This window comes from Atractosteus spatula, chromosome 15 (assembly GCF_055471065.1).
Source record: "Atractosteus spatula isolate fAtrSpa1 chromosome 15, fAtrSpa1.hap1, whole genome shotgun sequence".
Classification (NCBI taxonomy): domain Eukaryota; kingdom Metazoa; phylum Chordata; class Actinopteri; order Semionotiformes; family Lepisosteidae; genus Atractosteus; species Atractosteus spatula.
The window spans coordinates 16865723-16878653 of NC_142720.1; the positions used below are offsets into that span (position 1 = coordinate 16865723).

Below are 12931 nucleotides of genomic sequence, written 5' to 3' on the forward strand. Positions count from 1 at the left end.
TTTCTTGTCTGTTTCTGGTTTTCTCTGGCAGAGGTACCTCAGTCTTTATGAGCCCATGCTTCTGTCTTTGAGGTTAGTCTTGTAATCGTGAACCAGCTGTACTGGTGGAGTGTTGTTCGTATCACGCACTGGAAAGAAAGCTGTCTTTTGTCTCCCAGTATTATGGGAAACGGGACAGCAAAATAATCCTGCTAGGCTGCCAAAGCACACTAGCCTTTTCTTACTCCAGCTTTCCTTAAAAACTCAGCAATGATGCCTTTTTAATGAAACCACAGGTAAAGTAATCCGGCCACCCATTTGATTTGATTACATTGATAAAATATTAATGCTCATTGTGAAATGTCCAGTGCTAAAAGTACGGTTAATGAGCCTATAGAAAGGATAAAAAAATAGAAGTTTAAAGTTAAATCTTTTTCTCCACCTATGACAACCTATGTTCTAAATGTAGAGATACAGAAAATTGTCAGCATTAATCTTAGCTAACTAAATTGAATTTAACCTAATGAATTAAACATTATTTGTTGGGTTGTGTGGGGGAGCTTGCCATTTTAGATTTAGCACATGGATTGATGTTTTTCTTCTAAAGGTTTCTTTTGAAAAGGTCAGAAACTTAAAACTATTTGCTTAACAGAACGTCACTTTCCTTAAATACTGCGTAATTTCGTACAGGACATCAAGCAAGCGGTTACATGAGAGTAGACTTGAGAAGTTCATCTTTTGGGGATTTTGCGTGCCATCTGTCTGTGCCGTTTATGTTTGCACTCAGATTCTGGCCATTAACCGAGGGGAAAATCTGAAGATCCTGACAGTGAAGGTCAACATTCCTGACAGGGTGAAGAGTGAATTCTGCAGGTGGTGTGTCAACGTCAGGTCTGTATAGCATCCCCTTTCCTGTCATTGTGTTGAGGCAGGCTGTGAGTGAAGGCAGTCTCTGCTCACAGCGCTCAGCTGATTATCAGACTGTTTGCCGGTGTACAGCCCTTGCATTCTCACCCTATAGTTAATGAATGCCAATTCAATAATCAAATCCTTTTTTAAAAAACTGGCTGATTTTCTTATCAATAATTAAAACTTGTATTGATAATAAAACTGCAGAACAAATCTGTGGACTGAGATAAGATATGGTTGCTTCTACTATACTCTGCTTCTTCTGTCTGTAAACAATAACATTTTCACTGGGAAAACTATAGTAACTTCATTTATTTCATCTTCTTAAGTCCAAGGGTCATACAATGACAGTTTTGCCCTCCTGTGTCCCGATGCATTTTCACTCCTTTCTAAAGCTTGGCTCTTGTGCAGGGTTGTCAGCCTGACATTTTATAAAATAAACTTCTATTTACAGTCTGCTGTAACCTGGAAACCACACCTAGATCAACATACATCCTTTGCAGAAAACAAATTCTGAACATTACCAACATGCATTCTTATTGACTTTGTAGTTTTTTCGTTTTTAGGCATACAATGTATGCATACACCCACATTTGTTATTTTTATACATTTTTTGGTGGATAAACAAATATAAAAACATTATGGAACAAGAACTGTTAAACTGTAAAGAAATACAGTATCTGTTGAAAACATCAGTCCTCTAATTTTCTGTGCATAAGTGCATTATGTGTGCATAAGTAGTTATTTGTACTGATTTTGCTGTAAATACTGATTTTGCTATAGTTCGCTTTTTACTTATTTTTAGGTCATTTTTTCAGAGGTGTTCAAATTTGCCATTAGAGCCTGTCTGGGAGATATATGGAACGGTATTGTCAAATGGTGTCTGCTTTGAACACTAAGTTAAAGCATTAAAGTAATGTTTTTATTTTTATAATTGTAAAACATTAAAAAGTTTCATCTGTTAACATATAGCTTTTAAACTGCCATCAGATTATGCAGTGGTTATGAATGAAAATATTGTACCTTATGTACTTCATGGAAAACAGTAGTCATTTATTGCCGTGGAAGATCCAGGGAAAAACTACAGAATTTTGGTGATGCTGAAGAGTTTATGTGAATTTATGTAAATTATGAATGGCCAATGATTTAGAAAACACCATTCAATTTAGTTAATTAACCTTTCGAGATTTGTTTCAACGTTCATCCTAGCAGTTTACTAATAATGTAGTGTTCTGATATCTGAATGATAGAAAAAAACAGATATTACATGATAAGTGAAGCATGCTAATTAATATTTAGTTTGAATAAATCTACTTTTCTTGTTATTGTTGCCATGTGGTTAATTCCGGACAACCGACAGAGCTTGTGAAATTGAAGTGGGACTATAGAAATCACAGAAAGTAAAATAAGCTTTCTTAACCCACAGGTACAGCATATTTGTGTATAAGTACTAAACAGCATTAAAAATACAACAAATGCTGTTGGTTCTAATATTCATTTATTTAATTTTTCATGGTTCTCAGTATATAATAAAATCAAAGTATTTTAGCTTATAGCAATTGTTTTAATGTATAAAATGATCTGCTGCATAAAGAATCAGTTAATGTATTTAGAAAGATTTCATGATCACAATATAATAAACCGCTAAATCTAAAAAATATTTTAGATTCGCTTTTTCAGTGTGTCTTCTCCACTGTTAAAATTATTCTCCGTAAGTCAGCAAACTTGCGCTGAAGGCAGGAATTCTGTTTAGTGTTACCTGTCAAATCAAGTTATAAAAACATGCGTATATACATTTATTTTAATTCCTAAAGTAATATTTCACTTATTAATATGACAATATGTCATATTTTGGAAATCGCCTAAGTTTCTACTGCTCAAAATGTAATTTCTTTCTTGAGCTGTTTAAATAAACATGAAATAGGCAATGTCGCAATACACTTAATAGATAAAATCGAGTGACCTGAGTGTGAAATTTGGATATCTTGGACATTTTATTTAAAAGGCCATTTGATTTTTTTTCTTCCTTATGTTTATGTTAAATGCAGTATTCTTATAATGTCTAAAAGTATTCAATTACTTAAAACAAAAAGCTGCATAAAATTGTTTTAATCAGGGATTTTTGCTTTGATTTAGTAGATTACAGATCCTACATATTGCAGAAAAAATAAAACCAGCCTCGACATCACAGAGTTCCCCAAACCTCGTTTAATGGTCTTCCAAAATATAACCAGAAAAGAGCTTTGCCGAGGCGAAAACGAAATGACGCACTCGGCAGACTAAACCAGTTATCTGGGCTGACGAAATTACATAATGAATTTTGCGATCCCGAAAGCTGCTAAAAAATAAATTTAACTTTGATTGCACGTTTTATCTCCTTGAAAGACTTTTACTAGGAATAAAACATGCAACTGCAGTTTTAGATAGTAATAATAGAATCAAATTCATTTTGACTATTTACAGCTCATGGTAGTAAATTCATAGAAAAAAAAACTCTCAAAATTTAGTTGCAGTTTATATTGATTAATGATAACAGCAATGAAGCTCTTTAAGATGAGCTGTCCAGTGTCTCACAGGTGAATGGACCATAGCTTACAGGAAAGGGCACACAAAATTCGTTTAGAAAGGCATCAAAGTTCAGAATCAGAGTAATGTGTTGCTAAAATACAATTACCAATACCATCTTCACTGTTGTAGTTTTTATGTTAATATAAACTTTTGTTCCAGTAATTGATTAGACATGCAGATGTCTAAATTGCTCTTACAGAATGTATACCAAATGTAAGTCACTTGACACCTTAGAGGTCACCTGTGAAGGAGTATCTTTGTATCTTTGCCGGGGATATGTCTCTTTGTGGCTGTTTATTTTTTTGTTCTTAAAGAGTCAATTTGTGTGGTTTATTTTCTATCAAGGACCTTGTCATCACAATGGTTTTATTAACACTACAAATCACGACATTGTCCATGACAAAAAAATGAAAAAGTTATTTTCAAAAAGTGAGTATATTCAGATTAATAGTAAAATATGCCTGAAATATTTTGAATTAAATATTGGGAAAATAGCTGTAATTCTATTGTGGCGTATTCTTTTATTCTGTATTAGCAATATTCAGTTATTCAGTGGAGGCTGAATATTTGAAGTTCATTTATTTGATTCTAAGCGTTTTTTTACAATTTGAAGCAATTATTTTTCAGTGCTACTCTCTTCTGACATCAATGTAATTTACATTTTTTTACGATTTGTTTATCTTATGGGCTGAAGGTGGAGACCCAGTGGTTATGCAAGAGAGGAACACATGAAAATATTAAGAGATGCTGTAGAAGATTCCTACAAAAGACTCATTCTGCCTCTATTGTGTAGAGGGTATAGGTTAGTTCTTGTTTGTTTCTTTCTTTCTCAAGGTTGAATGACTCAAAGTCAATTTCTTTTGCATTTTTTCATAGAAGAATGGGCTTTTATTATTCTTATTTTAAAAGTATGATTCACTGAGCTGCTCTGCTGTCAAAAATGTTATATTCTTTATTATAAACATTTATGGCAAAAACATGTAGATGAACTTCACTCTTTGTATGATTTCTGAAAACATTCCATTAAAAATATTAATTGAATTACATTACTTTTAACACTAAGTAATGTACAGATGATAAATCATTCAGTAATCCTTAAGCGACAACATATCTTCAGTTATCATTGAAGCATTTTAAACGTAACTTTCTTTGCTGAGCAGCTTAGTAGAATTTGAGTCCTGGGTCTAGCAGTGTGTTGTGTTTGGCATCTGTACCACTTCTCTCTACAAAGCATGTGCAGTCAGTTGGTTCGGGTAGGTACGTCTCTCAGGAGCAGGTATTGACACTTGTCCAGTGCCAGCAGCAAGAATAAGCACCTGTGACATTCAGTGTGGAATATTTATATAAAACAGAATACCGAGACAAGCGCAGTAAGTGCATACTGGGTGTTAATTAAAACTACTCCTTGGCTTCACCTGTGCAAAACCACATTGGTATTAGACACAGTATCAAACTGCCCCTCAACTCTGATTTGACAAGTCACAGCAGAAGTGAAAACTGATCAGATTTTGTCTCTTTTGTTCTGTATTTTTCCCTATCTGGCTGTGTCCTTTACCAAATGCTTCCTGGAGGTTTTTGTAATGACAAAAATAGCCTACAAAAGAGGATTCACCTGCCAATGAATTTTGTTTCACGCTCTCTCTCCCTCTCAACCCCCTTCTATGTTTCCTTTCTCGCTCAATTTTCCCTCCCTCCAAGGTCCAGTCTGACTGTGAGCGCAGAGAAGGAATCCATCGCGATGTTTGTGAGGAACCTCCGTCAGAGGCTCTTGGTGTGCCCTGTGCGGGGAAGAGTCATCTTGGGCGTGGATCCTGGCTTCAGACATGGCTGCAAGTTGGCCGTCCTGTCACCAACAAGTACGCATTCACTCGTTACCTGACACTCGTACATCGGGAGATCTCTGGTAGGCTGAAGGCCAGTGGAGTTCACCTCTTCTAGTGTGTAGCTGCCGGTTTGGTGTAATGAAAATCTTCTGAGCTGCACAGTCTGTGGGGATGTGCTTGATCTCAGCTGCTCTCCAGCTAGACTAGAGAAGTGACTACGCACTAGTTTGAGGTGGGAACATCCTTAAAAGCTCAGTCATTAAAACAGTGTAGTCATACTTGTCAATGTCATTTGTCGCATTATTTTATACTGATTATCAGAATAGGTTTAGGAAATCGTAGGTTTTCAAATCATAAATTATTCTTTATGTAAAGTCATTTATAGTGCTCCTGTTTTATAAGTGGAAGGAATAGTATAGACTTATCTAAGGCAAAGTGTGTCCCAAAGAACATTCTCAAGATCAGTGATGAAGTTGGCGGATGTGAAAAAGTAATAAACCCAGCCCACCCCAGTGTGATCCTCTCGTGTCGAGCTTCAGAGCCTGTCCCCTGTGCTGAACGGCACAGAGGCACAAGACTGCAGTAGGGTTCTCTTCACTGCCCAGACGGCTGTCAGCCAGTGTGCTGTTCCCTTGGAGCAATGTCAGACGCAACTGGGTTGTTTTGCAGTCAGGATGCGAGAAGCTGCCACCAGGTTTACAGACCATGAGCCACGTGCCTCCTGATATGTTTGTGGTCTGCATTTGTTGTCAGTTTTGGTCCTTTCACACAAGCCACATGGGCAGCATCACTGGCACTACTGAGAAAATATTATAAAAATGTCAATTTTTCCCCCACTGATTTTGAATTTATTTTGCCTTTTTTAGGCCAGATACTTCAGACAGATGTAGTGTATTTACACGGTGGAGGAGGATTTCGTGAAGCCGAGAAATTAAAACAACTGATGATAAAGCACAAGTAAAGAATTTTTGTGTCTCTTTTTCAAATGTATTCAAATAGTTCTAACAATAAGCTAAATAATAAATCCTTAAAGTAAGGCTCTTGTAAGTTAGATGGACTTTTAAAGCAACTGCATTTGTAATGTGGTTACATTTACACATTCACCACTTCCTTCCATGCATACAAACCTTCACAATGGTCAGTCACATACTGTAGTATTGGTACATCTGCATGCGTCTTAAATTCCATAGTCAATAGTCTTTGAATTGGCAGACTTCAAGGTCTATAACGTAAGACATCACGCCATTTTATCATTTTAATTGGTATTTTCTGTCTTTTCCCAACTTCAGCTGTTACACTGTTGTTATTGGGAATGGCACTGCCTGCAGAGAAACAGAAGCATTCTTCGCTGATCTCATCTCAAAGAGGTTCTTTGAGCCCTTGGATGTCCATTACTGGTGAGACCTGTTGTTCTGTTCCTAGGAGCTTCTAGGAACATTATTCCTCTTCACCGCAATGAAAAACTCTATCACACGCTGCCAGCAAAGGGAGGAAATGGGTTGCACCTGAGGCTGCTTTGTTGACACATTGTACTGGATTATCCAACATTGTTATTATTCCAGATCTAGGATCTTTAGCATTCCTTAGAAATGCCTGTGGTTACCAGCTGGACAGGACATCTTTGTTAATAGGGCCACCAGCGTAGACTCTACTGTATGTCCACCCCTTCAGTTCTTCCAGTAGGAGGCAGAGCAGTCAGGGAGCAGGAAGATGCAGTGTGGACTCAGTGATATGCCTTTCTGCATGTTGAAGAGCTGGACACAATGGGTTCAATAAAACTGAAGTCTGCTCCAGGCTCTTCTTGACAAAACAAATCACCAAACATTTCTTCTTCACCAGGAAATAAACATCTGGTTAGGTGGTTGATTGCGATGAGTTCATTTGGTGGTGTGCAACTGTTGCTGGCACCAATTGTGCAATGGGTGATACACAAAGTCCAGAGCGATTGAAACATTATTATCAGGAGACCTTTATTAATAAGATCTGTGGCTTTCAGGAAGGTATGAAAACAGAATGCAGGAAGAATGGCGAAAGGAAATGGCAGCCATCAGGAATGTGTAATTCTTGTGGGTTTTAAATGCCATCTGGACCTTGTTTGACAGTCTCTAATTAAAAACAAATATTTCTTACTGTTCCTATAACCAATACAGCTTTATAAGCTTAAATCCAACTTAAATAACTGCAGGACTTTTATAGTTTCTCTTGTGGACCTGTGTTTATTGACTTAGGGTTAAGACTGGAGCAGAGCCCAGAAAAAGTCAAAAGTGGCCATAAGGTTTTCTGTTACAGATCACCTTCATTGCCAGGGCCAGTAGAGATTCAGGTTGTTTTTGTTAGCTTTAATGTATACCATGCCAAGGATGCAGTAATTTTTAACTGGAGCAGATGTTCAATTTGAACAAGTGTATTGTTTTAATTGAATAGCCGAAATTAATCACGGGTTATGAAAGAATAGAATTTCCCCCGTCTTGAACATTTTCAGTAAGGTCTGAATTGAGAAGCCAGACACCAAGGTCATACCGCAGACCCCCTCTGCGACACAGAAAAGTGTCATTGTGGGCTCTGTTGTTTAGGAAGGGAGATTAAGGAATGCAGGACCTAATTTAATTTACTCACATAACTTTTTAATGCAAAGCTATGTTCAGCAACAGGTCAATTTCCAGACATCAGTCTTTAACTTTGACTACTAAACCATCTCTTTTTTTGAAGTAACATATAGAAATGTGAAGCTTTTCTAAAGTGGTCTGGTATGGCCTTCCCATATTTCTGCAAACTCTGCTTTTGAACTTTCCTGTGTGTCACCTTTCTCCTTTGTCCAGAACAGCTCAAAGGTGATAACAGTGGAGGGAATTTTCATTGTCCCAAATGTTCTTTGAATAACTAATTAGGATAGCTCTAAGTGCAGTTCTGTTACAACACACAGGTTTTGTGGGATATTTGTAACATGTAAGCGAAAAAATAGAAACAAGAACTAAAAATATAACAATTTAGATCAATCTTTACAGTCGCACAGGCTCTGGGAGATCGATGTGGGTTTGCCCCCAATGACAAGCAATGCTTTGTTTTTTGGAATGTGTCCACAGCAGCTAGAAAACGTCTCCTAAATACGTGACAAAAGAACAACCCTGAAGGACGTGCTGTCTTTCAGTCAAGCCGATGCTGCTGTTTCTGAAATGTGTCTGTTTAAAGGGTCACAGTTTAACATTTTGAAGAACAGAATAATCTCAGATCCAATAATCAGAGTAAAAAGTCTTTACTTGCGAATATAGCATTTCTTTTCAAAGATAATTTAATTTACATAGTTTTGGAAAACATAAAATACTACAGTAGGTTGTGCCAAGAATGTGCAAAGAAAAGTTGAGGAAGTGCAAAAATGTGCACATACTGTATGATTTTGGTCCTGCTCTCTGTTCTAACTTGTATTATGAAGCACTGTTTCCCATAAGGCTATGGTCCTAGGTGTGCTTCTTTCATGCAATTTCAAAACCTTTTTAGTTGAAGATTAACATTGCTAATTACTATGAACCTTTATATTATCAGTGCCGCAGCCTGAAACAGAAGAATTAAGCTAAGAACAGAAATGCTTAGCATCCTGAATTTCCACCAGTTCCTTTAAAGAAATCTATGTAACAGTGCAACAGGAAAGAGAAGGGGTTACCAGCTTCCCAGCAGTTTAGATTTTTTCATGATAAATGTTGACTTTATGTAACATGGAAAATTCTTTTTGTCTGAGGTTTTTTGTGTCCTCCCCCTCATGTTCTTTTTTAGTGCTGAAGAAGCAGCTTCTCATCTGGTTTCTTGTTATTTCTTAAGCGCAGGCACGGCTCTTTCTTTTAATTCTGAAAAAAAAAGTAGGGATTCCGAAAGCCTAAATGAAAGCACAGCTGATGCGTGCCAGCTTGAATTCATGTCCGAATGCGATTGTGAATTCTGTAACGCCCCTTCTTCTTGTCTCCTCATCTTCTCCTTCTGCCAGTGTTTTGGTGTTTTGAGGGGTCCTGGGATTCAGTAGAAGTTAAAAAAATGAATAGCTGAAAAAGAAAAAAAGACATCTGTGGTGTTGTGTACCTTCTGTGGTGGAGAGGGGGACCATCAGTGATTTGCGATGTTAAGTTGCACTAGTTAATTAAACCACAAGACTCATTTGGACCGTCTGTTATCTGTCTTCTCGCTGCTGAGCTTGAGAAATGCCTCTTTCCTGGCCTCTCTGATGTCACCCCCCAGCTCTGTTCTGACTCCTCTTCTGCTCGGCTGCACACTTGGCATGACAGGGGGCACAGGCGGGCTAGCGTTATTATAATGAGCCCCCAGGACAGCCCCTTTCGGAAGTGGCAGGTCCTGTTTCGGAAGGAGAGTTCAGAGCAGCTCAGTTATGATTTATGGGGGAGGAGGAGGGGGGCAGCTTGCCTGTTGAGTGAGTGTTATTGATGCAGCACCACAATAGCATTAATCCCTGTTTTCATCAGGTACCTGCTTGATGTAATTCTAGATTTTGGCCTTTTCATTTTCCTTCTGTGCTTTTCCTTCCTTTTTTTATTATTAATGTGCCGTGAAAGAGGTACAAGAAAGATGGGCAAGATCAAAGCCACTTTTAAAGGTAAGTGGTTAATGTGAAATCCCCCTGGTATTAAAGAATGCCTGTCAGACCCTGTCAGCTAGTTCTCTAGTCTCTCTCTGAACAATACAGGTTGCTGTGCCCATGAAAAGTTGTCAGGCAGGTGTTCCTACTGCTCTGTGGTTTTTCAGAGACCAAATTAAAGAAGTGCATGCAATGTCCTACTTCACCCAGTTTGAGTTTTTCATTGTGTTTTTCAAGCACGGGTAATTTATTTTACATTATTCTGCTCTGTGAATTGTTTTATATACAGTGGTAAATTGCTGTCCATCCCTAAATGTTTGCAAAGTGTTATCTATGATAATGAGTTAACATAATTGAATATTGGTATCTTAAAAGAATACAGTACCAATATATTTGAAAAGATAACCACTTGCCTGTCTATATACTTTTTTTAATCATCTCACAAGCATTGGATTTTCTAAATGAACATAAAAGTTTCATTTACTACAATTTAATCAGTAGTAAATGGATATCTTTCAGAATTGTATTATTATACTAGAATTTTGGCAGTAGTAGTTCATAAACCATATGAAAGCTAGTAGAATCATGCACCAGTTTCCTGAACAAAGACAACTGCACATCCACAGTAAGGCTGTAAAAGTATTTAATCAGCGAAAGGCAGACACTAATTTTTCACTCTGCTGTTTTTTTAATCATTCCACCTTATTTTCATTACATGTTTTTTTCATTTTTGTTTTATAGAAATCAAATTTCATTATAAATTTAAACTGAAATGTGTGGCTTTCATTGTGCCGGTTTTAATCCGGGGCTGATAAAGTTTTTTTTTTTAAAGGAAAGAATTGGAATGCTCTTTCTAAATGCCCTAATCTCTTCTGCTGTAGCGGTTTATCAGGAGGTAGTAACTGTGTGACGGTGATTATTGAGGTGCTATGAGATTGAGATGTCTGCCAAGCAGTTTCCTTTCATTTTAAAGAGTCATGTCGGCTGTCGGGGGGGGGGAGAAACCCTGTTCTGTTTCTGAGGCCTTTCTCCTATGATTCTGTCCTGTGATGAGAAAAAGACTGTAATTAATGAAGCTTGTGGGAACCTTGACCCTTCAGTGTGGAATCAGAGGAGGAAAGGCTGAACTAGTCTACACTGCAGTTCTCGTGGCACTTTTTTGGTGTTTTTGCCCCTGAACTTCATTGCAAGCAAGACCTTGGCCTCAATGAGTCTGATTAAATATGTGAGAGGAATAATTACAATTTGCTGGAGGACGTGATTCCACAACCCTGCTGTTTTATTGATGTTGCATTTAATTAATAATTTATTTAAATTGCCAGGTTTCATTATCATTGTGGACAAATAAATTATTGTTTTCAGGGAGCCTTGGTTAATTGTTTTTTGAAGCTATGGAGTAGTAATTAGTTGAAAGAGGGCAAGGCGTAACCGCAGACGTTCAGTGTGAGCTTTCTCATTGTGTGTAAACACAGGCTGTAATTTTAACTTTTCTGCTTAAACATGAATTCCTCCATTTCTTATCAGTCATTCCTGTTTTCTTATGATCTTGAAATATTTATCTAAATTCAACCAAGATGGAAATGAACTAATTCATGTACTCAGATATAGTTGTCCTTCTTTTTGAAATAATGATGTGTGCTTGAGGCTTCTACAAATGCATGCTAGGTCCGAGTTTTCTGTTTCAAGAAATAACATTAAAATAACATTGTTTTTTTTCAACTGGTTTTATATTTACTTGAATTGGAATGTGGTCAATTTATATTCTTCAGTCAAAATTATTTTTATTTTTACTAGCAATTCCCAGCTCTAGTTTGGATTGTACAACTAATATTTCTTTTTTTAAATAAATTTGACTTACTCATACAGATTGTGCAATTGCTAACATAGCAAAGACAGCAGTGTACACTTGGATAGGAGAGTGACCTTCATTTCACTAAAACTTGCGCTACTTCAGACTTTTCTTGTTCAACAAATGCCTTTCTTGTGCTTATGTTTGCTGAAATGGTGCCTATCGTTCTTTGCAGATAACCAAAAACGAAATAAAATAGCTCTTGGGAGTTTGCATTCAATAAAATTATTTCAGGGACATCCTGTAAAAGGGGCAATTAACTTGACAGTAAGCCAACCCTACTGACAGAACTGACTTATAAAGGTCATGCTTTCTCTCCTGTACGTGCATCCCCACAGTAAAATAACAGCAATTTGGTTTGGAGCATTTGATATATTTGGAAACAGTTTGTGTGGAAGGAAAGATAAATTGTTGCAATTTCGACATTCCACATAAACATTGAATTAGAGTGCAGTTTTGTTTCAGGAGACAAGCGAACCATTAAATGTTGATTCTACTGTATACAATGGAAAGTGTGTTATTGAAAGAAGGATAATTTAGTTAGGAATGTTCCATCATTAAATGGTGTTTATTTAAAAAAATTGTATTTCATGGATGCATGTTATACACCAAGGATGTAAGGCCACATTTACCTTGTGGATGTGTTGTGTAGAACATTGAATGCCATGAGTTCACAGGTGGATGTGTTTATTGCCAGACCTTGTGGATAACGGGGAGAACCTTAGAGCCGCATTCCTCAGCTTTCATTACAAAAAACTAGTTGTACGGAGAGAGAAACAAAAAGTTTGGTGTAACAATGTTTAATAAATGTGAAATTTACAAAATCTCACTCACCGTTCATTGTGAGCTGAAATTATGTGCCATTAGCTGAGCTACAGCATGGACTTCAAGTAAAAACTCAAGAATCCACCCCTGTCTCTTTCAGATCACATACAGTATCTGTACAGAGACGGGGTACTGTAAATTGTACTAATTTGTACTGTATACCATATATGGCCATATATGGCCGTTTCTTCATTTTTATCTTGTTTCAAAACATTTGCCAAGCATGACATAAAATTGTCAAAGATCAATTTGTTTATCTTTTGGTTGACATGAAGTTAGACTGGTTTAAATTAGAAAATTTGTAAATGAGTGTTCTATTCTGCTTTTTGACAGATGATGCTTTAGTAGTTTGATATTGTGCAGAACAAAAAGCACTGTCACTGTATATATTTTTGCTTC

General features: G+C 36.9%; 1 protein-coding gene across 2 annotated transcripts in view; it reads left to right on the forward strand.

Annotated features, from left to right (window-relative positions):
• srbd1 (S1 RNA binding domain 1) overlaps nt 1-12931 on the forward strand; it is an 85303-nt gene that overhangs the window by 16550 nt on the left and 55822 nt on the right. For both annotated transcript variants that reach the window (XM_088933818.1, XM_088933817.1), the window contains exons 10-14: nt 767-870; nt 4151-4258; nt 5155-5312; nt 6146-6236; nt 6569-6676. In XM_088933818.1, coding sequence (XP_088789944.1) covers nt 767-870; nt 4151-4258; nt 5155-5312; nt 6146-6236; nt 6569-6676 — 569 coding nt within the window. The remainder of the gene's footprint in view (nt 1-766; nt 871-4150; nt 4259-5154; nt 5313-6145; nt 6237-6568; nt 6677-12931) is intronic.